The sequence below is a fragment of the Euleptes europaea genome, chromosome 11 (assembly GCF_029931775.1).
Source record: "Euleptes europaea isolate rEulEur1 chromosome 11, rEulEur1.hap1, whole genome shotgun sequence".
NCBI classification, from domain to species: Eukaryota; Metazoa; Chordata; class Lepidosauria; order Squamata; family Sphaerodactylidae; genus Euleptes; species Euleptes europaea.
The window spans coordinates 61,797,198-61,822,018 of record NC_079322.1 but is presented as its reverse complement, the minus strand read 5'-3'; the positions used below and the strand labels follow the sequence as shown (position 1 = coordinate 61,822,018).

Sequence of the window (24,821 nt, the reverse complement as noted above, 5' to 3'; positions counted from 1 at the left end):
TAAATACACACCAGAAACAGATGTGTGGTTGCTACTTTAGCTGTTGACCTTGTAACACCCACTAAACCACTAAATTAATCCATTTGTCTGTATGCAACATATGCTTGTTCTAACAGACTTGTCGCCCCACAAGCTTGAACTGGGCAAGTCTGAGGCTACTGTCTCAAGAGACGTGGAAGCAATACTGTTGATCTATCACTGCTTGTACAACATCACTGCCACGGCTTCCAGTCAAATCTGTTTCGCAAGTTTTCCAAGTGTCTCAAGTTATTTCAGGAAAACCTGAAACAAGATGACAGAAGCATGTTCAATACTGTTGCCGCTGTGGATGAATGTACATTTGGGGTGTACCTGTTCAAAGTATTTATTTGAGAGGCTCTCGTTAAAGAACCTCAGGTAGCAGGAACTGAGAAACCTGGATAGGCTGCTACCAGTCAGAGAAGACCAGTGGTAGATCTACTATGAAATTAATCAAGTTTAAGCTTCAGGGCCCCTAATCCCGGAGGGACCCAGAAGCAACTTTTTTAAAAATGAGTGAATTTTTAACAGAATTGGTGTTTTTTTAAAGTGTTATTAAAATAAGGCTATTTTAGTGATGGAATCATAAGCCAATGGGTTGAAGTACTTAATACTGACCGTAGAATATGCTCTAATACCCATTTCATATGGCCTCAAAATGCCCCCGTAATTGGTCAAATTTCAAAATTTTCTCGGGGGCTTGCAGCGGCCGAACCCCCACCTATATGGGCTCACTGAGCTCACCAGAACCTATTCATAGCCTATATTTTGGCAGCTGGTTCCTCAGATCCTTTGTTGGTGCACAGCTTAATAGTTCTATAGCTCAGCCCTTCGTCTAGAGACAATTGGAACCATAAAAAGACATCTGAATTCTCAATTCAGGCTGTACTCGTCTCGCTTGTGCATTTTAACACCAAAAATCAGATTTTCACCTCTTTATCCTAACAAGCCCCCTCTAATGACCTTCTACCTATTAGAGAATGAACCAATACATCTGCCATAGAACAACCCCATTGAAGAAGATAACAGTGGTTACCCAGACCTCATTGCTGGTTGCAACGGGGGCCCCAAAACAATTCAAGCTTCAGGATCCCAAAAATGTAGGTCCACCACTGGAGAAGACAATACTGAACTGGGTTTGCCACTTGATGGTCAGGCTCAGTATAACACGGTTTCTAATAGTCATACATCTGGATAATATCTGTGGTGAGCAATCCCTTTCCCCTGACCAAAGTGGAATGCATTTGTACTGGAAATGTTTGCTAGAACATGAAAACATAAGAGCAGAGATACATTTTAGAAGAAAAATCAAAATCTTTCCCTTAAGAGTGACAGATGCTGGAGCAAAATCTGCTTTGATCCAATCTGCTATGGGACAAGAGGCTAGTGGTGGAAAGTGTTGTCCAGTCGTAGCCAACTTATGGCAGCCCTGTAGAGTTTTCAAGCAAGAGAAAAACAAAGGTGGTTTGCCATTGCCTGCCTCTGCATAACAACCCTGGACTTCCTTTATGGTCTCCCAACCAAGTACTATCTAAAACCAACCCTGCTTAGCTTCTGAGATGTAACAAGATTGGGCATAACCAAAGCTATCCAAGTCAAGACTACAATTATGGAAAGAACAGAGTCTCCCCACAACTACATTTATATAGTTATCAAGCTTTCAGTGAAGGAATCTTGTCTAGGAAAGTCACTCCTGTTGCTAGGCAGAAATGGGTGTCTGAACAAACTTCAGGTCTTTCCCCATAGTTTTCTTGCATTATAATTCAATAATGACAGTAAATCAGGCTTGTTGATGCTTTTTATTGTGAGATGGGGAGTCTGGTAGAAAACTAGAAAATGACCAGGATGTAACAAGGAACTTAAAAAAAAATGAAGTTTCAGATTTGTAACTCACATACATGAATACAGGAACAAATTGGCACAGAAATGTTAAACATTGTTCCCAACACTGTTTAGAAGATTACTCTAGCTTGGCTTACTAAGGAAATGAGTGTTTAATGGTTAGACTAATCTCTTAATAAAACTGCAGAGCAACATGCTATTAGTCAGACAGTGAATTTCAAAATTTAAGAGCTTTATATTAAAAACTGGGAAAAGGTAAAATGAACTGATTGCAATTGTAAAATTGATACATTCCCATTTTAATTCTTCTCTTCTACAGTCCAAGGCAAGTATAAATGTTAACATAACACTGTTAAATCAAATCTCAATGCAAGAGAACCAATTGCATCTCTACTTTAAATCTTATCAACTTTCCAAATTTTCATACTAAAATATATTATTGTATTAATACAAACTACAGTATTATACACTACACTGTGTAATAAATAAAGAAATATAAAAATAAGACACATAAATATAAAAGTTTTCTAAAACTAAAAAGGTACATATGTCAGTAAGAAGGGTATTAATACTGCCAGGTTTGAAAACATACAGTACAAAATGTTGCACAGAGCTATAAACTAAAAGAAATAAAATAATACTGATAGGTTAAAATCAGCTAACATTGTCAATAAATGGGGTCCAGAATAACTAACATTTGGAAACGTTTATGAGCCCAATAATATATCATGTATGTGTCTGAAAAATTATTGAAATCAATAAAAGCAGATTAGAAATTTCCTAATTACTGTAGAGAAATTCCCCCAAGTAATTAAAAAAATACTGAAGAACAACATTATGAAATGTACCAGTGCTTTCACTTATCTGATGGCTGAGTGTTACCCCCCCCCCATGATTTAGTTTACAGAAGTTTAATACAAATCAACAAATGCTAGTTATTTTAGGCCACACATTGGAGGAAAGGCTGGTCAGAGCCTTTAAAATACTGAGAAATGGCACTTACAGCACACAAGGTCTTGCATAAGGCCAAAGGAGATTCAAAGCTTCATGTCATATCCTTCATATTGTTTCTTTTAAACTACATATTCCAGACACAATTACAAACACTGATTGTGACAACTTAGCTGTCCTCACCAGTATTAACACTGTTAGTCCCTGCAATCAGAACTCCACCACAAATCTTTTCAAACTACATTTTTTTTTCAACCACATGAGTAAGAAACTTCAGTTCTTCTATTAGCTGCTTCCTTAAGGCTAACAATACACTTTAAATGAGAACGTGTTCTACTAACAACATCTAAATGTCATAAATTGCTACCTTCTCTAAGCTGAATTTACAAAGGTAGTCAAGCACTGTTTGGAACTGCATCATACCTTTCTGCTTTAAGGGAATTCTGTAGTGCAGAAGTTCTCACATTTTAAAAAATATAATAAAAATACTGAAGCGGAATTAGCAGAATTGTTTTCACTGATCACTTTTTTTAAAACATAAATCTCTCCCAATCGTACAGTTGAAAAAAACAACACAAATTAACCAACAAAAAAGAATGAAAAATTAATACTGATAAAAACGAACTGATGTCCAACATACACCAAATAAAACATGTTTCCTACAACATGTTAAATCTTTGCTTTCAGAGTCACCATATCTCTTCTAATCTGTTTCATGTCAAACTTGTTCCTAAACTTTGAAAACTGTGTGAAAAATTACTACGTTTTGAGGTTCAGGCACACCTGGATATATATATTTTTATATTTTCTGTGTTTTAATTTCATTTTTCTTACACAGTAGTGAACAGGAATCACAGTGCACAGGCCACTGTGCTTCCATGAAAAGCATGTAGAGTATAGAACTTTCATTACCAGCTGCGATTTCTTTCTTTCTTTTTGATATACAAAACCCCGTTATCAGTTTGTTAAGCTTTATTTGCATCTTCATCCGACATCTGCCCCTCTTTCGGTATAACTTCTTGTTCCACGTGGCTTTCTTCACTTACAGCTTCTTCGCCCTTCCTGCTACTTTCAGTTTTGCCTTCTTCTTCCCCTTCCTCCTCCTCTTCCTCCTCCTCTTCCTCTCGTAATTCCCCACCTTCTTTTTCTTCTTGCGGCTCCTCCGTCTCTTTGTCTTCCTCCTCCTCCTCCTCTTTCTCGCTGTCGTCGTCCTCCTCCCTCGTCAAGCTCTCTCTCTCGTCCGAGTCGAGCGGCGAGGGAGAGGCCCCGGCCCCTGTGGGGTCATTGCTGAGGTGCTCCTGCGCCGCCTCTTCCTGCTCCGTGCCGTCGCGCTCTTCTGCTTCCCTTTTGCAATACGAGTAGCGGTGGTTCATGTGCTGGGAGTAAGACCCCGAATGCGAAAAACGCTTGCCACATTTGTCACATTGATAGGGCTTTTCCCCAGAGTGCAGCCGCATGTGTTCGATCAAATGGTGTTTGTGTTTGAACGCCTTTTTGCAGATGCTGCATTCGTGAGGTCTTTTACCTGAAAAAAGAAAACGACACAATTTCAAAATGTTAGCAGCCATGGTAAGCTTAATGCCTACAGCTTGGCTTTAACGGAGCATTTCCATCGATGGAGTGATTCCCACCCGTGGTGCACAGCTTCCGGGCCTCCCCACTCCTGCAGTAGCTCAAAACGCCCCTCTGACATGCTGCTCCCATCCCCCGGAATACAATTTCAGGGTGTTCTGGACTGCGGCAGGAGGAAGCGAGAATTGTGCATTGAGGGCGAATATTTCTCCTTTCGTGGAAACGCTATGTCGCATCCATGCTTATTTTTGCACTAGCTGCATTGGGATCTGTTCACTGAGTTCACATACAAAGGAAACCCTGCCGCACAACCTTGTCATTTCTTAACTTAAACTACGAGGGCAAATTATTTCACCAAAGACTGAAGAAACGAAAACGGCCTAACATACGTTTTGACTGAACAGGTCACCATTATAGAAGAGAGTGCTTTGTAAGCAGTTCCTCTCTGTTGCTGCTTCTCACAACTGTCAAAATGAAGGGTAAGGGTAGCTCCACCTGCTAGATTTGCAGAATGTGAGCGGAATTTAGCAGGGGAAGAAGCTGCCAGTGGTCTCTTGCGGGTTTAGGCTTTGTAGACAGTTACAGCTGGGAGGCCCACACAAGCACTGATTCATACAGCGACTCATACGTGGGTAGAGGGGAGCACCCCCAAATGTCCATGCAGTCAAATGAACGTCTGCAGCAAGCCCTGTGTGCATACAAGAGAGTAGATTGGGACACTTTGGGGGGGGCAGTATTCTGGGCTGTATGGAAGGGCCTATGCATGCACATTTATGTATGTCGGGCTCAGACAATTGGCCCAGTGCTGGAAAAGAACTAGTAGGTGAGGTGATACTCCCCACTATGTATCTACAATGTCTGCCATTGAACCAAAGGCTAGGAAGAACAAATGTTCCAGAGAAGAAAGACAATTAAAAGCATTAACAGAGCAGTGAAACGAATTTTGAAAACATGAAACTGTTGCCCAAGACTGGTTTATAAAAGAACCAAAAACAGCAGTAAGTTATTGCTAATCTATGATTCCATAATTCCCTTCAATGAAAAACCTAGAAACTGTTGGGTTAAGTGATGACTCAGATGGACCACTACTGTATGAATCCCAAAGGAAAGATCACTTGTTGAAATTAATTCTGGCACGAATAACAAGAAGAAGAGTTGGTTTTTATATGCCAATTTTCTCCACCACTTAAGGAAGAATCAAACTGGCTCACCTTCCCTTCCCCTCCCCACAACATCTGTGAGGTAGGTGGGGCTGAGAGAGCTCTAAGAGAGCTGTGACTAGCCCAAGGTCACCCAGCTGGCTTCATGTGTAGGAGTGGGGAAACCAACCTAGTTCACTAGATTAGCACCTGCTGCTCATGTGGAGGAGTGGGGAATCAAACCTGGTTCTCCAGATTAGAGTCCACCATTCCAAGCCACCGTTCTGAACTAAGGCTGGTTAGTCATAAATGGACATAAATGTTGTGGTCACAATGGTGGAAACCATGTTTGCTTTTCATTTGCCTGTTCTGTTGAAGGACAAAAGATCTAATTTTCATAACAGAAGGCAACAGGTGCTGAACTTTCTTCTCTACCTTGCTGTACTCTGTTGGTTCTTATATTTTTAATTCCCAGCTTTGCACTTTGGCCATTCTCCCTTTGCTTTATGTCTGAATGAGGAAGACACACGAAAAACAAATATGGCTGCTCCCTTCTAGTTTGGCCCATGACATTTGTCATAATTAAAATCAGTGAATTACATATAACTTGATAAATGTCTACAGATGTGTAAGTGATGCACATGTGCTGCTTGAATGGCACTCACATCTGCATAACCTTGCTCATCTACTGAGGTGGCTAGTGACTCCTTTTGACATGAATGAGGGATGCACCTCCCCATCTGAGACCAACAGTTGTGACAAATGTATTGTTGCCTATGAGTAATGATCCGGGCCAAAGCAATACACTTCAGTCATTTATTTTGTTGCTCACATACCTGTGTGTTCGTATTTATGTCTTAAGAGTGAGCTACTCTTCTGGAATATTTTATCACACAAATCACAAGCATACATTCCGTTTTCTGTCTTTCTCATCTTCTTCTTCGGTGGTGTGGAATCAGAATCATTCTGATCTTCCACATTTGATACCCCTTCTGAGCTAGTGTCTTGTCTTTCATCCTAAGAAATTAAGGAACAAAGTTCTTAGAATTGATAAAATGCAGCGTACACAACTAAGGGACACTTGTAACAAGCCATGTATTAGTCTCTGCACCTGGCTAAGGCACCCACTATTTGTGTAGTGACATCTTTCCCTTTATGACCCTGCCATTCCAACATTGCTAATAGCTGGAAAGTCAGAAATATCTGCATCTTATAATAATAGCAGCTACTTGGGGGCTAAATATATTCTAAAAGAAGAACCAGAAGAGACATTTCATAGGGAAACAAATTATAGACTGAAAAGCTTTACCAAGACAGTTTGGCCCATGTATTCATTAAAATCTTTTAAAGGTTTTTAGCCTTTTTTTAGCAGTAAGGTTTTAGCAGTAAATGGTTCATTATTTCACTACTTTGACAAAAGGAAATATCAAAAAAACAATAACTCATTTGCCGTATATATAGTATTATGTTTTTGTGCATGTTTAAAAATGGCTTATCTTCTCTTTCATAGATCTGCATGTATTTCTAACATATTTACACTAAAGGCTCAGATGGACGTTTTAATATTAATATGATTAGCCATTGATAAACTTATTTTTTGTAGTAAAACCAGATTACATTTAGATTCACATCAGCAGTACAATAAGGCGACACAGAGAATATGAGAATGCATTAGAATGGGTAGATGGAAATCAAAGTTATTTTCACATGAAGCATTCGACCTTGAATAGATAATGAAATAAAGTCTAGGCTTAAATGGCACAATTCTGCCCCCAGACGTGGCGGGCAGAGGATCCATGTCTGCAAAAGGGCCCTAGTGATGGAATATCCAGCCACAGGTTACAGTGTGGCAGACCCTGCCAGGGCAATGGCACTCTTTTCCTGCCAGGTAGTTATCACGCAGCTGGGATTGACAATTCTGCTCTGGTTATTGCTAGTTTAGTTGCCTGAATGCTCCATGCTGGCAGCTGTCTCTTCTAGTGAGGCTCTGGCTATGCCCTAGAGAGAAGCCTTTACTGGCAGCTGTGTTGGTTAAGCCCCGCCTGGAAGGGCCCTTCGCCAAGGGGGTCTGAGACAGGCATTTTTTAATTACTAGGCTACATTCCATGATATGATGTATGTGTTCTTTTGATTATGCTCTTTTCAGTGCTATTTTCCTCATGCTTTTGCCCCCCCCCCCCATTTTCTCTTCCTTCATGAGGTCATCATGTCAGGCATCACAGGGTAACATCACAGATGCCTGTACACAAACCTCACAGGTCAGATAAATGGATTAGATGGTTTTGCAGCCTGATGAGAGGAAAGACAGGGCAAAGGAGGAGGAAGAAAATGGCATCCAGAAGAAACAGCAGCAGTTAGGGGAGTGGAATGGCACTAAACCAACTTTCTATTGATGTGAACGTTTGATAGAACAGTCTTGCCTTTGCTAATTTGTTCAGGTGGGGTGTGTTACTCATAGTAGAAAGTAGAGAATAGCTCACACAGCCATAAACACAACACCATAATCATGAGGACTTTAAAGAAATCTCATACATGCCAATCATTTCCTTTAGACCTTTTGAGGAAGGGCCCCAAAATGTAACAAAAACAGAAGAAAAAACATGGTTATGAAAGCTCCAAAGAACACAGGTGAAGCAAGGGAATCCAACAGTCTGGCCAAGTGAAACAGTAGTCTCAGCTTCTTGCTGCAATCTACGTATAGTCAGGAGACTAGGTCACACAGACTATGTGTAAATGGCTGGTAGCAGATTGAGTGACATGCCCACCCCTTGTTTATACTCAGTGGTCATTTATGCAGGGGAAGTTTGTGTTTGATATGCTGCACAGTTTTCTGATCCAAATTCTCAAACATCATATGCAAGAGGGCTTCCCCCCCACCAAAGAAATTCCAGGAGTACCTTGTGATTAACTATGCATCCCCAGTGAATCAAGGAGCTTCTGAGTCCCTCCCGCTGAAAACGCAGGCTTGTTGCAGTTTACTTGGAGGGGGCGGGTCAGCTCTTAAAGGGACTGCTCCCTGTCTATGTGTGGGCTTTTGCAAAGCTGGGTATTCCTCCCCTCCTTTCTTCCACAGCTCCCTGCCAGGAGCTGCCTTCCAGCCTCTCTTCGGTTGGTGTCTTCCTGCACATTTCATTAAGGTTTCACTCCTTCTTTTGTGCTTTGCTTTGTGGGAAGGAGTTGGATAGGAGGGACAGACATGTGGGACGGAGAAGCCAGAATGGGCGTGGGGAGAGAAACCCGAAGTTAGGACTATGCATGGAAATGGTGGGGATTTGCCTCACTCTTGCCTCGAAGCAGACTTTAAATTAATTATAAAACAGCATCCTAGAACTGCAGGGGAAGAACGAGGTGGGAGCGACGTGACTTCTAAAGGTTGGTAAAATCATGAATAATTCAAAGGAACCCTCAAAGCAGTCCACCAGGAATTGCGAGCTAAATATCCCTGCATAAATGGACAGTGTGAAGTATCTGCTCATGAAATACAGGTTCCAATACTTTTAATCATCCATGCACTGCCATTCAAAAGAATCTAATATTAGCTACATGAATACTCCCCATTTTCCCACTTTGTTTGGTGAAGTCTTAAATTTGACATCTGCCTCATCACCTAACATCTTTGCATATGAATACATATAACCTTAGATACCTGACTTCCATTGGGCTGCACCTGCTGTTTTGGTGTTTCTTGAACGGTAGAGTTGACTGTGGTGGAATAAGTATAAGCTACCTGTGGAATAAGAATGGTCTGCTTATTGGCAGCGAGAGCTCTTAAGCATGGAACACTGTTCTGGTCAGCAATGGCAACAATTGTAGGTAACTGGGCAGTAACTGTAGGTATAGCAATATTAATGGGATTGGCACTTGGTGGGATTACATTTACAACTGGTTCAGAGTCTGTAATACTGCTGTCCTTCTGTGGTTCTTTTTTTGCACAAGTCAAGTTCAAAGGTTCTTCTTGGACAGAATAAACACTGTTCTGGTAAACACTAGTTATAGTAGATCGTTCCAAGGACTCTCCGTGTTGCTTTGGTAGTGAAAGGTCAAGAGGTTCTATTTGTGGCTCTTCCTGGGCACCCTCATTAGGGTAGGCGTAACCCTGTGAATTTCTAGATGAAGAGAGGTTAAGAGGTGATGGAGATGGCGTGTTTCTCTGCGAATCATTACGAGTAGATCCTGCTGATACAGTCTGTGGTTTATCGGTTTTGGAGGGGCTCTGAGAACCTGATGTGACGTCTGGCTGTTCATTTGCAGTTGTAAGTCCCGTAGGGTCTTCATTATCGACAGAATTTTTTAATTTGTCAGGCTCCGGGGAAGATTGTCCAGATGAGGGTACAGAAATTTGGCCAGCTTGCATTTTTTCAAACCACTTTTTTACCACATCCAATGGCAAATTTACTGAATCGGCAATTTTGGAGAGCTCTCCTGAGCTTGGTTGTGCATTTAATGCATAATAGGCTTTTAGGAGGGATAAAAGATTCTTTAAAGGAGGTTGACCGGGAGATAGGTTAGCCTCCCCTGCTTCTGATGAACCAGAGGATTCAGACTTTTCAGCTTCTGTGCCACTGAGCTGAAGTGGCTGAGTGACATTTTTCACGTCATAGTGCTTTGATTCTTGAAGTGCATTCAGATCTCCTGGACAATCATCACGAAGAAGGCAAGTGCTATCATTGGTCTCTCCTTCAAAGCTTTTTTCTTTCTCGGACTTTACTCTAAGATCTTCGGGTAACTTTTCAGTTTTGCAGCTATTTGCTGGGGCAGAGTTTTCTTTTTTCAGGTTCTGGGGAACAACTTGAAGTTGGCTAGGTTGCTCCAAACTGTAGTTGATGATAATTTTGGTTGTCCCATCTTGATCAACCAAAGGAAGACTAATAGCTGAAATGAGGGAATGTCCAGCTTGTTGAATGGATGCAGTATTGATTGTTTCTTGTTCTTTGGATGTAAGACTGGTGTGACTGTTCTCCAATACTTGCCTTATGACATTGCCATCCACTGCAACTTTGAGTACGTTTTGAATGTCACTTAAATTGATACTTATTGGAGACACCAGACCGACGGTTGGCAAAACAACAGCTTGCACCACACCCTGAGGAGAATTGGTCGCCTGTAATTGGCTACCAGTAGTAAAAACCCCATTTTGCAAAGGGGCCGAACAGTTGATTCCTGAAGCAACCACTATGGGCTTAAACTCATAATCCACAGGTTCAGTTTTAATTTGGTTTACGGGAAGTTGTTCTTGTAAGGGCTTGTTTTCTATCTTCTGCCGTACTTGTGGTCTCGCTGGGCTACCCGGTGATGCAGAAAGGGATGGGGAAGAGCACTGAGATGTCTTGATCCCTGATCGTGCTCGGCCATTCACAGGCACCAAACCGATGCATTTCTTACTGCTTATATGGGAGCTGTAGGAACCAGAATGGGAAAAACGTTTCTTGCAGTTTGGGCACTCATATGGCTTCTCTCCTACGTAAAAAAAAAAAGAAACAGCATTATAATATAGTAAACGAAATCAAGAAATATTATCTATGGCCACTTTCCTAAAGCTTTTCAAATGTGAAACCCTTCAGATTCTGTTATATGCATGCCATTACATATAACCAGTGTGGTGTACAGGTTAAAAGTGGTGGTTTGGAGCAATGGATTCTGATCTGGAGAACCGGGTTTGATTCCCTGCTCCTCCACATGAGCAGCGGACGCTAATCTGGTGAACAGGGTTGATTTCCCCACTCCTCCACATGAAGCCAGCTGGGTGACCTTGGGCTAGTCACAGCATTCTTAGAGCTCTCTCAGCCCCACCTACCTCACAGGTGTTGTGGGGAAGGGAAGGTGATTGTAAGCTGGTTTGATTCTTCCTTAAGTCGGCATATAAAAACCAACTCTTCTTCTTCTAGTTATTCGTGCCAGAATTAATTTCAACAAGTGATCTTTCCTTTGGGATTCATACAATAGTTGGTCCATCTGAGTCATCACTTAACCCAACAGTTTCTAGGGTTTTCACTGAAGGGAATTATAGAATCATAGATTAGCAATAACTTACTGTCGTTTTTACTGCCGTTTCTCTTAGAGCTCTCTCAGCCCCACCTACCTCACAGGTGATGTGGGGAGGGGGAAGGGAAGGTGACTGTAAGCCGTCTTCCTTAAGTAGTAGAGAAAGTCGGCATATAACAACCAACTCTTCTTCTTCTTCATTATACAGGGCTGGTTCCAGATTTCGGGGGTCCCCAGGTAGAGAGTTCCCAGGGTCCCCCCCATCCTCTGCCCACCACCAGGCCCCCTGCTCATGCGCTCCTTCCTGCCCACCTGCATGCCTCTTTCAAGCTTGTGCGTTCCTCCATTGGCTACTTACAAGCCCTTCCACTGCCCATCCTCACAGCTGCCTGCAGCCCTTTTCCCAGTGCCACTGAGCAGTGCTTGCAGCAGGGAGAGTGGGTAGTGGAGCAACAGCAAGAGAGTGTGCAGGGGACATTGATAACAGTGTGCCCTGCCGGAGGCTCTGGGCCCCGATGGCTGTCCCACCTCAGTGGGCCCCACTGATGCCAGCCCTGCCATTATACCATCTTTGCATGCAATCATGCAAGAAAGGCCTCAGAAAAAAAATCTTACAATGAATACAGTCCATTGAAAGTTAGTGACCTAAACCACACAGGGACATAAGCAGTGAACTGCACACACTCTTTACACACATTTCAATGGGATGTTTACTGAGTTGCGCCTAATGCTCTCAACAAAATCAGGATCCCACGTGTTTGTAAAGTCAAAACATTATAAAGTGTTAAGTGTCCAAAACAGCTGTCTGTATGCTGGAATTGTAGGGGTTATTGATTCAGTTGAATCAATACAGTGTTTGTGTTTAGAGTACCTCCTTAGAAAAAGAGGAAAGGGAACAGTGTATTTAAAAAAGTCCAGGTCAAAGCAACGGTACTAGTATGAATGGCAAAGTACAATAGACATTTTAAATTATTATAAAACAAAGCAGTACTTTTTCAGAAGCAACATTATATTATTGGTGAAAGAAATAATACACCGCCATTCCTCCAGTCTAGACAGTATGATAACCAGGTCGCTACAGAACTTCTTAGATTACACATTAAAACGATCTATATGGAATTCCTTTGCTGCGTCTAATAATTGACAGACAAAACATAAGACATAATTTATTCACAGGACTATTGGTAGATGCAGTTTTCAAACTACATAAGGTAGAGAAAGAGTAAATGATATTCTACTCTAGCAAGTAAGACGTGGAATATTTACCACTGTGGATTCGTAGGTGTTCCTTTAAGTGATGCTTATATTTGAAAGCTTTTCCACATTCAGTGCACTTAAATTTTCGGTTACCACTTGATTGAGTCACATGTCTCTGTAAGAGAATGCGCGGAGCAATTAGAAAAAATAAAACAGGTGTAATAAAACACAAGTATGTATGGAATACATACACAAATCTCTTATTTGCAACAGAAACTGAGAAATTCAAAGTCTTATAGAGTTAAAAGAATCATTAGATGATTGAAGAAATTGTTTGTGAAAAACAAACTAGTAAGAAAAACAGGTGAACAGACAAGTTAGAAGCCACAAAAATCACTTTCCCCTCTATCAAAATTTCAGGTAGTGGTAGTATTGCCATTTTAGATGTCTAAGAAAGTCAGGAGAAGCATTCCTTTATTCTTTTTTGTAAAAGACATCCAAAGAATCTGGGATATGAGACAAAGAAACATTAAAGCCTATTTAAATTTTAATCAGTTGACTTGATTTTTCCGTTTACATGCTTCCAGCTCTTACTGTTGGCCTTGAATTCCTTTATGTAACGACATCGCAGGACTGCTCTAGGGAAGATGGTCCAGTAACAAACACACTCAGTCACAAATCATTCTCCAAATACACAATCATATTTTTAAGAAGTTAGTAGAGCTTGCAAATGACTAATAATCAGCATTACTAAGTTATGCCAAAGCCACAACTCATATTTAAAAAGTCACCTCGTTTTTTAAAATATCTGTAATAGGATTTAACCCCTAGAATGTATACTTATTTCCAGGAAAGATTAACGTAAAGTACAGGAGTCTGGATCAAAAGGTTCTCTTCTAGTGCAAGAGGCATGTTCCATTAGTGGAACGGTACCTCTGGAACCAACTCAGCATATTTACAAGAGATGTTTTAAGCAAGATAAACTCGTGCTTTTACCATCCTAAGGAATTACATTTTTCTCCAACACTTTATTAAACACAGACCTAATTGGATTTAGCAAAGTTCACGGTTACATAAGAGTTTAGATTCCAGAAATTCTTGCTCATCTTGAGAAACTTTCTGAAAAAGAACTGCAATGCATGAAGTGGGCTTTTACCTTTGTGCTTCCTGTAATGAACACATGAAGCTTCCTTATACTGAATCAGACCCTTGGTCCATCCAAGTCAGTATTGTCTACTCAGACCAGCAGTGGTTCTCCAGGGTCTCAGGTAGAGGTCCTTCACATCACCTGCTTGCCTAGTCCCTTTAACTGGAGATGCCGGGGATCGGACCTGGGACCTTCTGCATGCCAAGCAGATGCTCTACCACTGAGCTACGGCCCTTCCCAAAAGATGTGCCATGCCCCTACAACAGTGGACCCATATGTAGAAGTCTGTTCCCCTGAAATTATGACAGCGATGCAATACTACACAAGCAAGCCTGCCCAACTCTAATCTTACACTGGGCGTCAGAGTCGATCCAAGTGCCTCCAAAGCTCAGTGTAGAATCAGCAACTATGTTCAATTGCCTATGAAGATGATCAGGAAATTACGAATGACAGATTCAGATCCACAAAAACAGAGATCTGTCTGTGATTGGGCGCAAACACAGCTTGTTCTCATGCACTCCTATTGCTCCTCTCTCCTCCTTTCATGTGTGGAACACAACTAAAAGCTTCTGGCTTTGGGAACTGAAGCAAGCCTCAATTTGCCGTGAAGTTTAGAACTTATTCATGAATAGTCCGCTGTTCTCACTGAGATGCAAGGCGGATCACACCGTATAAAACAATGTAACCAGAGAGTATAAGACACCCGATGAACCATGCAATAGGACTAAAGATTACACAACTTAGAAAAGCAATGCAAAAGAAAAAGGTATCAGACACGACATGTTATAAACAATGCAGAAAATGTAGCTACAAAAGTATTACACAATGCAGGAAGAGCAGGATAAAACCTACAATAAACCCCCAGAACATAAGAAGAGTGGATCAGACCAGTGGTTTATCACAATGGCCAACAAGTTCCTCTGGAGGTCCAACAACAGGGTATAGGACAGTGCTTCCTGGCACTGGTGTTTCAGAGGTTTACTGCCTCTGAATGTGGAGGTGCCCTTCTGGCATAGACTACGATTCCATTCCTTTTATAAAGAAGCGTCCCCCTGAACCATTCCCTTTTATTACAGCCCGACTCCCTTTATAAAAATGCCCACCTAAACAATTCTATTGCAAAATGCGGGTTTGGGGTGGGGGCAAACTCCAAGTCAGCCACTTCATAATTGGAGGTTGCCCCCACCAAACCAGCCAGGTCCCTGCAGTTGAACGTCCTGCTGAACTGGACCGTGATTCAAAGCTTTCTGGCTTTACACTGAACTCTACCTGGGAGGGGAGGAGAGAGGGTTGAGGAGCAAAGGGAACCTGTGAGCACGAGAACAAGCCGCGTTTGTGCCCGCAAAACATTGTTTCGCCATGACATCTGAATCCAAGACTATCAAAGCGAGTTCATGCCTGAGGCATATGGAATTACGACTCGCATTGATGCTCCCTTGGTATTATTACTCTTAGCCAGCAATTTAGGCCCAGAGATGTCCAGCACTTCCCCAGTACAAGCACAAAAATGCATTTATAAAAAAAGAAATCCTCCGAAGATAAAGGGAACTCATGTTTCTAAGATGCAAAACACGACTGTTGTTAACAATAAAGTTACAAATCCCAAATGCACTGAGAATGTATAGGAGCAGACAACCAGAAGGCTTAAATACAGCAATCATGGAATCTCCAGGGGAGTCTGAGGATGGTAAATTCCTGTGCATGAAGAGCCCTCAGCTATCAAAGTATTGTTTTTCATCTCTAGATAGCTATACTGTTGATTTACATTGCTTATATGCAGAAGACAACGTGTCATGGCGTCCACATGAGCACCTTGGGAACATTTGGGGGCTGCAACTGAGATCACAACTCTGCAGGGCTCACATGGAGGCGTGAGAATCAGTGCCTGCATATAGGTGAATACACACAAGGCGGCCTCGATTTGCATTACTGCAACAGCTCTTTCTCGGGCTGCTGAGCTGCAGGAAATCACTGCAGTTAGAAGTGCAGCCCACCCAGGACAGCAGTTGGTGGCCCAGCAATATAAGGTAAAGGTAGTCCCCTGTGCAAGCACTGGGTCATTACCGACCCATTACCGACGTCACATCACTACGTTTACTAAACAGATTATGTTTATGGATTAACATTGCCTTCCCCAGTTGCCTACACTTTATCCCCAGCAAGCTGGGTACTCATTTTACTGACCTCAGAAGGATGGAAGGTTGAGTCAAACTTGAGTCTGGTGGACTCTGATCTGGAGAACCGGGTTTGATTCCCCACTCCTCCACATGAGCGGCAGAGGCTAATCTGGTGAACTAGATTTGTTTCCCCATTCCTACACATGAAGCCAGCTGGGTGACTTTGGGCAAGTCACATTTTCTCAGCTTCACCTATCTCACAGGGTGTCTATTGTGGGGAGGGGAAGGGAAGGTGATTGTAAGCTGGGTTGAGTCTCCCTTAAATGGTAGAGAAAGTTGGCATATAAAAACCAACTCTTCTTCTTCTTGAGCAGCCTACCTGAAAATTACTTCCATTGAAACTGAACTCAGGTCGTGAGCAGAGCTTTGACTGCAGTACTGCAGCTTACCACTCTGAGCCACGGGGTTCTATATAAGTACCAATATAATAATTTGGGCTTGAATCCTGTGAACAGGTTCTGTGTGTGCTAGACAGCCTCTGCTTCAGAGCTTGCTTCCTCTTCTGCTAGCATTTCCGTTTGCACAAAACCAGTGGCTTTCAATGAACCCTTGCATTCATGGAAGTTTTAGTGGAAGAGGAAGTCTGCTCCATGGCACAAGCTGACTAGCAAGTACAGAACTGGTGTGAGGGCTGGGGTGGCATAATGTCGGACTAGGACCTGGGATGACTGGGTTCAAATCTCTGCAGTGCCATGGAAACCCTGGGCTTGTCACAATCTCTTGGCCTAGCCTACCCTCGCAAGGTTATTGTTGTGAGGGTTAAGTGAAGGAGGGGAGAATGATGTGAAAAGCAATTTTGGGTACTTGATCAGGGAGAAAAAAGGTAAAGGTAGCCCCCTGTGCAAGCACCGGGCCATTCCTGACCCATGGGGTGACGTCACATCCCGACGTTTACTAGGCAGACTATGTTTATGGGGTGGTTTGCCAGTGCCTTCCCCAGTCATCTTCCCTTTACCCCCAGCAAGCTGGGTCCTCATTTTACCAGCCTCGGAAGGATGGAAGGCTGAGTCAACCTTGAGCCGGCTATCTGAAACCAACTTCCATTGAGATCGAACTCAGGTCATGAGCAGAGCTTTGGACTGCAGTACTGCAGCTTACCGCTCTGCGCCATGGGGAGAAAAGCAGGATATAAATCTATCTGTCTGTCTGTTCATAGGATCCAAGCCTGAATAAAACAGAAGTTTTCCAGGTCAGTTATAGCAGCTCAGGGTATCAATTGCCTTTAGTGCAACCGTTTAAATTGTCAATGTAAATTGTTAGGAACTGGTTAGCAGGGAAGAGCAAAAAAAAGTCTTGGTACATTTACTATTCTTAGAATGCAACATTCTTTAAAATGGTTTCTTGGGAACTTTTGGCCAGACAAACTCAATTAGAAAAAAATTCAGTAAAAAACTTCTAAAGCCAACATTTACAGACCCAGAAGAAGCTTTGGAACAGAGACTATATTTATCAGGTAAACATAACAAAAGAAATAATATGACAAGTTTACCAAGTTATTAGTCTTCATGAGAATAGAACATTGTTCCAACCCCCCTCAAATAAAAAAAATCACTAGCTACCAAACAAGAGAATAGTTATGATAAGATCACACATTACAATCACTGTTCAGAGCTATTTGCCAGTGAACCAACTGGAATAAGTTGCTCTTCCCTTATTTATCCTGTCCAGAAAGTTACTGAAAATGTCCATATGGGCAAAAGTGTAGCTGTGCGCTCCAAATTAAGCTGTGGGAATAAAAATCCAGCAAACTGCAAAAGGAAAAAAATGATTTCTTATGTATGTGTGTGTGTGTGTAAAGTGCCTTCAAGTCGCAGCCGACTTATGGCGACTCCTTTTGGGGTTTTCATGGCAAGAGACTAACAGAGGTGGTTTGCTAGTGCTTTCCTCTGCACAGCAACCCTGGTATTCCTTGGTGGTCTCCCATCCAAATACTAACCAGGGCTGACCCTGCTTAGCTTCTGAGATCTGACGAGATCAGGCTAGCCTGGGCCATCCAGGTCAGGGCGATTTCTTGTATACTGTATCACTAATTGTATTTTTATCCCATTTTCAGCCAAGATTGGCTTACAAAGAACAATCTTTGGCTGTGCAGCCAACACAGCTTGGCACAGGCAACTCTTAAATCTCATGATGGTTTCAGAAACCATGGCTTTCTGCAGATACCCAACTAGTTACCATACAGCCACAATTTTCATGAAAAACAGAATACCCTGGCTTCTTGAAAACCAGTGTCCCCTTTATCTTCTATGTATCTGCACACTAAATAGAAATATGACAGGCAAAGAGTCTAGGGGTTGTACTGGGCCAAGCATAACTACTGTAGAAACAAGTGAACTCAGCAGCAAAAAAAAATCTTCTTCAATTTTCCTTTAGCCTGGAGTGTCCCCTGTCTTCTATATATTTGCACACTAAATAGAAATATGATAAGCCTGTTGTTGTCCCTAGCATTTCAAGGCCTTTTGGCCTGACTCCATATAATGTACAGTACCACGGATCTTATGAAGTCAGCAAAAGTTGATGTCCCGGTAAAACTGCTGATATGTATCATACCATAGGATCCATGTGTAGGGCACCCTCACCGACTTGGCTAAGAGTCTAGGGGTTATACTGGACCCAGCATCACTGCTGGAAAAACAAGTGAATTCAGCAGTGAAATTAGACGCCATATGGTGAAAACTGGCAAGTTCATGTTTAAAAAGTAGACTCCACGCTGTAAGGGCTATATAAAGAATTAAAAAAAAACCTGACATAAAATTTGAGATATGTAGTTCCAAAGCACTGCCATTCTTGCACATTTTCCATTGCAGCCGTAAACTACTATCCTTTATAAAAAGTAAAGGTCCCCTGTGCAAGCACCAGGTCATTCCTGACCCATGGGGTGATGTCACATCCCGACATTTACTAGGCAGATTATGTTTACGGGGTGGTTTGCCAGTGCCTTCCCCAGTCATCTTCCCTTTACCCCCAGCAAGCTGGGTACTCATTTTACCGACCTCAGAAGGATGGAAGGCTGAGTCAACCTTGAGCAGGCTACCTGAAACCAACTTCCGTTGGGATCGAACTCAGGTCGTGAGCAGAGCTTGGACTGCAGTACTGCAGCTTACCACTCTGCGCCACAGGGCTCCTTTAAGAGTACAAATATTGAAACCCAACACAGCACCCTTTTATATTAGCTGCATGTTGATGTCCAACCAATCCACATGATCTGTCCCATGTTGTGTATAACTTGCACATTGGCTGCATGCCAGAGGACCTCTAAGGTATGGTATCTGCTCAACCACCTAAAATCACTGCACAGTGATTATTTTAGAGGCAGAGTGTGCTTCATAATCCTTCACACTTCATATTATTTCACAGCTATGGTAGAGGAGACCTGCTATTCCTTAACGGTAGTCCTGCTACTCTTTAATTCATGTACCTCTTTTCCAATTGAAATAGGTCTAACAAAAGTTACCACAAAATCCATTTTGTCTCTCATTCTTTGGGATAAGGATGGGAACAACTATCTCTACAAAGCCCACAATCAATACTTACACTTCAATAGATTTTTGTATGGATATACTGCCCAGAGATGAGGAACAGAGTGTGAATTTAAGACCCTGGTTTTATTTGAACCATTGGACTCTGTCCAAACCAACTAACCACAGCCACGCAACCAATACAAAAGGTCTCTGCATTACCACAAATTGCTAATAAAGGTTATTCTAACAGTATAGTTGAGCATAAAACTGTCTCACTGCCAAAGCATGGGGAAGTTTAGCTTCCATTTTGTTGGTGCCTGCTTGATTCTTAGTTGCTGTTAGCAAACTTGGGCTGCTTTCACATAGAGGATTTCCCCTTTTTCAGTGACCTGACTCGTGTTTTCCTTTTTTCTACATGGCATTGTCCTGTATCCATGCCCCAACTGTGGGAAGCGAGGCTTTTCCCCTAAGAGAAACACTTCTTAAAAAACCAGGTCTTTCTTGCCATGTTGCTGTTGGTGCCATCTTTTGAAGGTGTCCAAAAGGGAAGGGACAACTACAGTTTCAATGAAAAGGAACACCCCCCTTTATTTCCCCCTCCTCCACATTGTCATATGAACTCATTTTTTTGTTGTTTTTGAGAGCTGAATAACATCATAGAGTTGTTGTGACGTGTGTCTTTCAATGGTCCTTAAGACACATTTCACTGTTTTGGAGAGGAATGGATATCACAGACGTTTGTAAGCAATCCATAAAGCTTGCATTACTCAGATAGGAGGATTGGGTGGGTCAAGGTGACTCCAGGCTTTCTCCCAGGGCATAACTAAAAACAATGCCCGCACTTACCACTGTGCTTGAACTAACTGTCCAGCCAGAAATGCAAAGAGATTTTTTGACACAGTCTAAAAAGAGACGAAAAGGTAGGTGGAGAATCATAACAGCGGCCTGACCTGGGGCAGGGGGTGGTGGTCCAATGTGTATCTGGTGTGAAAGGGAAAACAAGGCAAACGATGGTGGGGAAATGGATTATTACCCTGCTGCATCTGGAATCTCTATTGCACGTGCAAATTTACAAACCATTAAGCCACCAACATGACAACTATTGACCCCCCCCCCCCACCGCCTGACATGGAAGCAGCCTTGGTCATCTGACAGCATGTCATAGAGAAGAAACATGTTGAAATGTTCGGTATCTTTGCTGAAAAGACTGCACCACTCTTTTATTTTATTATTTATTAATTAAAATATGCCCCACCTTTTCATTTCAGAAATTCTCCGAAGCAGCCAGCATCAATAACATGTCAGCAAAACAATTAATGAGTATCTTGGTACAAAGCATAAGATACTTCAATAACAGCAATTATTACAGAAACGTATTTTAAACAATGATACTTAACACATTTGTGCGTGGAATTATGTTCAAAACGGAAACACAAAAAGGCAACTAGTAAGTCTTGAATGGCCCAACAGATATACACATTATCACTTACTTGATCTCTTCCTGATTTATGTGATGTCATATGGCGTTCAAGCTGTGTTCTATATGCAAACGTGTAACTGCATAAGGAGCAACTAAAGTTATCTTCATTTTTTTCATGGCGATATTTAATGTGTTCTTTCAGAGAGGTAAAGCGTTTGTACCCTCTATCACAATAAGGACATGTAAGCAGCTGGGAAAATGCATCCGGTGTGCCTGAATAAGAATGAGAAAATATTTTCTTCTTTATCTAATTTTTAAACCACATGGCATAAATAAGTATATCAATACAGTAAGGATATAAGTTGATTCTCGGGGCTGTGTTGAACTTGTGTAAGAGTCCCAGAGTTCTGAATTTGTTAGGATATTCATATTATTGGGAGATTTGATCCAATTACTGCTGGATCCAGGCCTACAGTTAAGAGGCCCAGATCTCCTCTGTGGGATGTAGTGCCTTTTATCATCTTCAGCTGATATGCCAGCTACAGCCGTTCCTCAAAAAGTGTGATCCAGCCACAGTGATCCATGCTCTGATTGCATCCAGGTTAGATTACTGTAATGCACTTTACGTGGGGTTGCCTTTGGAAACAGTCAGGAAACTTCAGCTCATTCAAAATGCAGCAGCCAGGCTACTGTCTGGGGCAGGATACAGGAATCAGTGCTGAAAGATCTACACCGGCTCCCCATTTGTTTTTGCGCACAATTCAAAGTGACGTTTTTTACATTTAAAGTCCTAAATGGCTGAGGCCAGGATACCTGAAGGACCACCTCCTCCCTTATTGTCCAACCTGCTAGTTAAGATCTGTCTCACGACCCCTGGTCTCTGAAGCCCCGCCTTCTGAGGTAAGGCGGGTGGCAACCAGAGACACTGCTTTTTCAGTCATGGTATCTTGCTTGTGGAATGCCATTACCTTTGAGGCTCACCTGGTGCCTACATTGCATTCTTTTAGGCACCAGGCCAAAACGTTTCTGTTACCCAGACTTTTAATCAAGGGGTTGATTTTTTAAAATAATATTTTAGTCTGTAAACGTATTTTAAGCTGCCTGTGATCTGTTTTTATGGTCTACATTTTTATGCTGGGCTGTCCCCACCACATGCTGGATTTTAATTAATACAATTAATGCTTTGTTTTAATAATTGGTTTTGTAAGCTGCCTTGGGCAGGTTCCTTAAGAGGCAGCATAAACATTTTTTAAACAAATAAAATAATAAAATAAATTGTAAGGGAAATATTTTTCACCCTCCATGACTCTATAATACTGGAGTTACCACGGGTAAATTAGAGAAAATCAATATACCAATGAATATGACAGTCAAGATTTCCACCACAGTAAACGAGAGCTCAGCTAACTAGCCAGACTATTTAGTTGACAAGTTATTTTTGCAGATGAACCAATGACACTTACGAAAAACCTACAGCATACAGAGTATGGACACATTTAAAGTCACATTTAAACAATAAACATATCATTGAACTTGGCTGGGAAAGATCTGGAAAGGTTGAAGACCACAGTTCTAAAACACAGGGCTACACAAGCAGACCACAGTTGCTCTGGCAATAGAAAGGATGGGATGGAAGTCTGTCAAGGGTCAACTAATCTTGAACATTTATTTCTATGACCATTCCAAAGGTTCCTTAAGAGATGGGATTGTTTAGATGAAATAATTTTTATTCAGATTTATTCCTACACATTTCTCAAAGGTTTGAAGTAAAGCAAGCAGAAGGCAGATTTGTGTGCAATAAATAGCAAAATCAAAGAAGATAAATACAAGTTTGGAAAACAAAGATCTTACACTTGAAAAACTGTGCTGCTGTAGCTAAGATGGCACCATGTTCAAATTTAATAATTTTGTGGCATTTGTTTCCAATTAACAGTGCTACAAATTAAAGAAAACTGAAAGAATAGTTACCATTTTCATCTTGACCACTGGCCTCTGGTGTTCCTTGTCTCTGGTCCTCCTCAGGTGCTTCAGGGTAGATAACTGCTGTATCTTCTTGCTGCAGAAACTCTTCAACATTAGGGTCGTGATTTTGTTCATTTTCTGCATCAGAATCACATTCATCTTCTTTTACTAGAAGTAAAAGACAATTTGTAAAATGTTTAAGGCTTTTAATGACAAATATTAGATTTGTGAATGCGTGTGCATTCTAATGCGTGTGCATTAGATTATGCGAATGCATAAGATGGTGTGGGTTCCACATGTCTTTGATACCGTGCGACAGCAACAAACCTGACATGAATTTGGCTTTCATTTTTAAGGAGAACAAAGCTACGATTCTAGTCTTCATGACCACCTAATAGTTTGAAAACATGAGGCAGAAACCCAGGAGTCCAAAGAGCGCTCAAGCTCTTTGGAGAGATCCTTGTCAATCCTACATGGCTACTTAACTGGATTCCAAATCCACATACACCCTGAATATATATGATTATTTCCTTCTTCCATTATCCTATCTTCATCGAAGTCCTGTAGCCAGAATAAATTATGTCAAATACTAAAATATATGTGTGAAGTTTTCCAAACCCAAATGATTTTCCTTCACAGAGAACACAGTGTTTGCTAGCATTCTATTGCTGATATAGTCGTCCAGAGCAGTTTGAATTAGGGATATGAACCAGACAAAAATTCGGTATTTTTCCCTATGGGGAATCTTTCCAGGGGACTGGAGTGGCTGTTTGTCGAACAAATGACAGCAAAACTGCAATGGAGCTGGTGCTGCCTGCCCACCAAAGACTCCCTAAGTTTCAAGTGAATTGGACCACGGGGTCCAATTCTATCGACCCCTGAATAAGGTACACCCAGCCATCATCCATCATTTCTTATGGAGAAAACATTCCATGCTTTCTCCATGTCAAAGAATAGCCAAGCACACAAGAGCAAGCAACCACTAGCCAAAAGCCTCCCAATGCAAATAGGAGCAAGAAGCTCAACAGAACCAACCTCAAACCAGAGAATCCGAGCAGAACCACAGGCAAACCTACAATGTGGCAAACTCAGCACAATCAATGTCAAAACAGAGAATCCCAGCCAAAACAACTGAAGGTAGGGATGAGACACTATTTCCAGCCCAACAGAACCAGTATCAACCTAGAGAATCCCAGAAGACCCAATCTGGCAAGCTCCCCCACTGTGTAATCCTATCTGCCTGTGAGAACTGCCTCTCTCCCCTCCTCCTGTTGTCTAGGAAACCTGCAAAAAGCAAACAAAAACAAAAACCCCAGAACAAAACCAAGTTTGGAGCTTTAAAACATTGGCCTCAGATATTCCCAAATATTTCCAGGAATATTCAGGATAGGGACACTGGTATTGCTGGATATCAATCCAGACCCCAAACATATCTGAAAAATACCAATAAAGTATTTTCTGAGTATATATTTGGACCAGATATATCCAAGTATACATCCCTAGTCTGAAAGTTTATAAATATTCCACATCAAACAGCTTAGCCAGTAGCTAGGGAAAGTTGCTGGTGACAGGAAGGTAATAAGCCTGTTTTTAGAACTGCTGATTGGCTGGTGTATCATCATCCTCAGGACAAACACAACCTAGTGATGTTTCTTTGCTTCAAAAGTGCTGAAGCTGTTGCCAATCAAGAAGCAGCCAAAAAACCAACAGTCTGCAAATAAACCCTGCTGCCTTTTGAGATACAGATCAAGTTCCTCATGTCTGCTCCCAAGCAAAATATATGCAAGCAAACTCAGCTCAGTCCTAATTTTACAGTTTCCATAACATTACTTGACTAACCAAAACGACTCTGAAGGTTTATGCCAATTTTCACTTGTGTGTCCTTTCTTTCTCCATCCCCACCCCCCAAAATCTGTATTGAGCTCAAAAGAACATTTTCTGAACAAAAAACAA

The 24,821-nt window shown here is 41.7% G+C and overlaps 1 protein-coding gene across 3 annotated transcripts in view; it reads right to left on the bottom strand.

The window, feature by feature from the left end:
* Positions 1-1,803: 1,803 nt before the first annotated feature.
* ZEB1 (zinc finger E-box binding homeobox 1) overlaps positions 1,804-24,821 on the bottom strand; it is a 98,922-nt gene continuing 75,904 nt past the window's right edge. For all 3 annotated transcript variants that reach the window (XM_056857955.1, XM_056857953.1, XM_056857954.1), the window contains exons 4-9: positions 22,875-23,036; positions 20,977-21,179; positions 12,771-12,876; positions 9,169-10,979; positions 6,359-6,539; positions 1,804-4,336 (exon numbers count right to left, since the gene is read on the bottom strand). In XM_056857955.1, the coding sequence (XP_056713933.1) occupies positions 3,777-4,336; positions 6,359-6,539; positions 9,169-10,979; positions 12,771-12,876; positions 20,977-21,006 (2,688 nt within the window). In that variant the 5' untranslated portion in view covers positions 21,007-21,179; positions 22,875-23,036 and the 3' untranslated portion in view covers positions 1,804-3,776. The remainder of the gene's footprint in view (positions 4,337-6,358; positions 6,540-9,168; positions 10,980-12,770; positions 12,877-20,976; positions 21,180-22,874; positions 23,037-24,821) is intronic.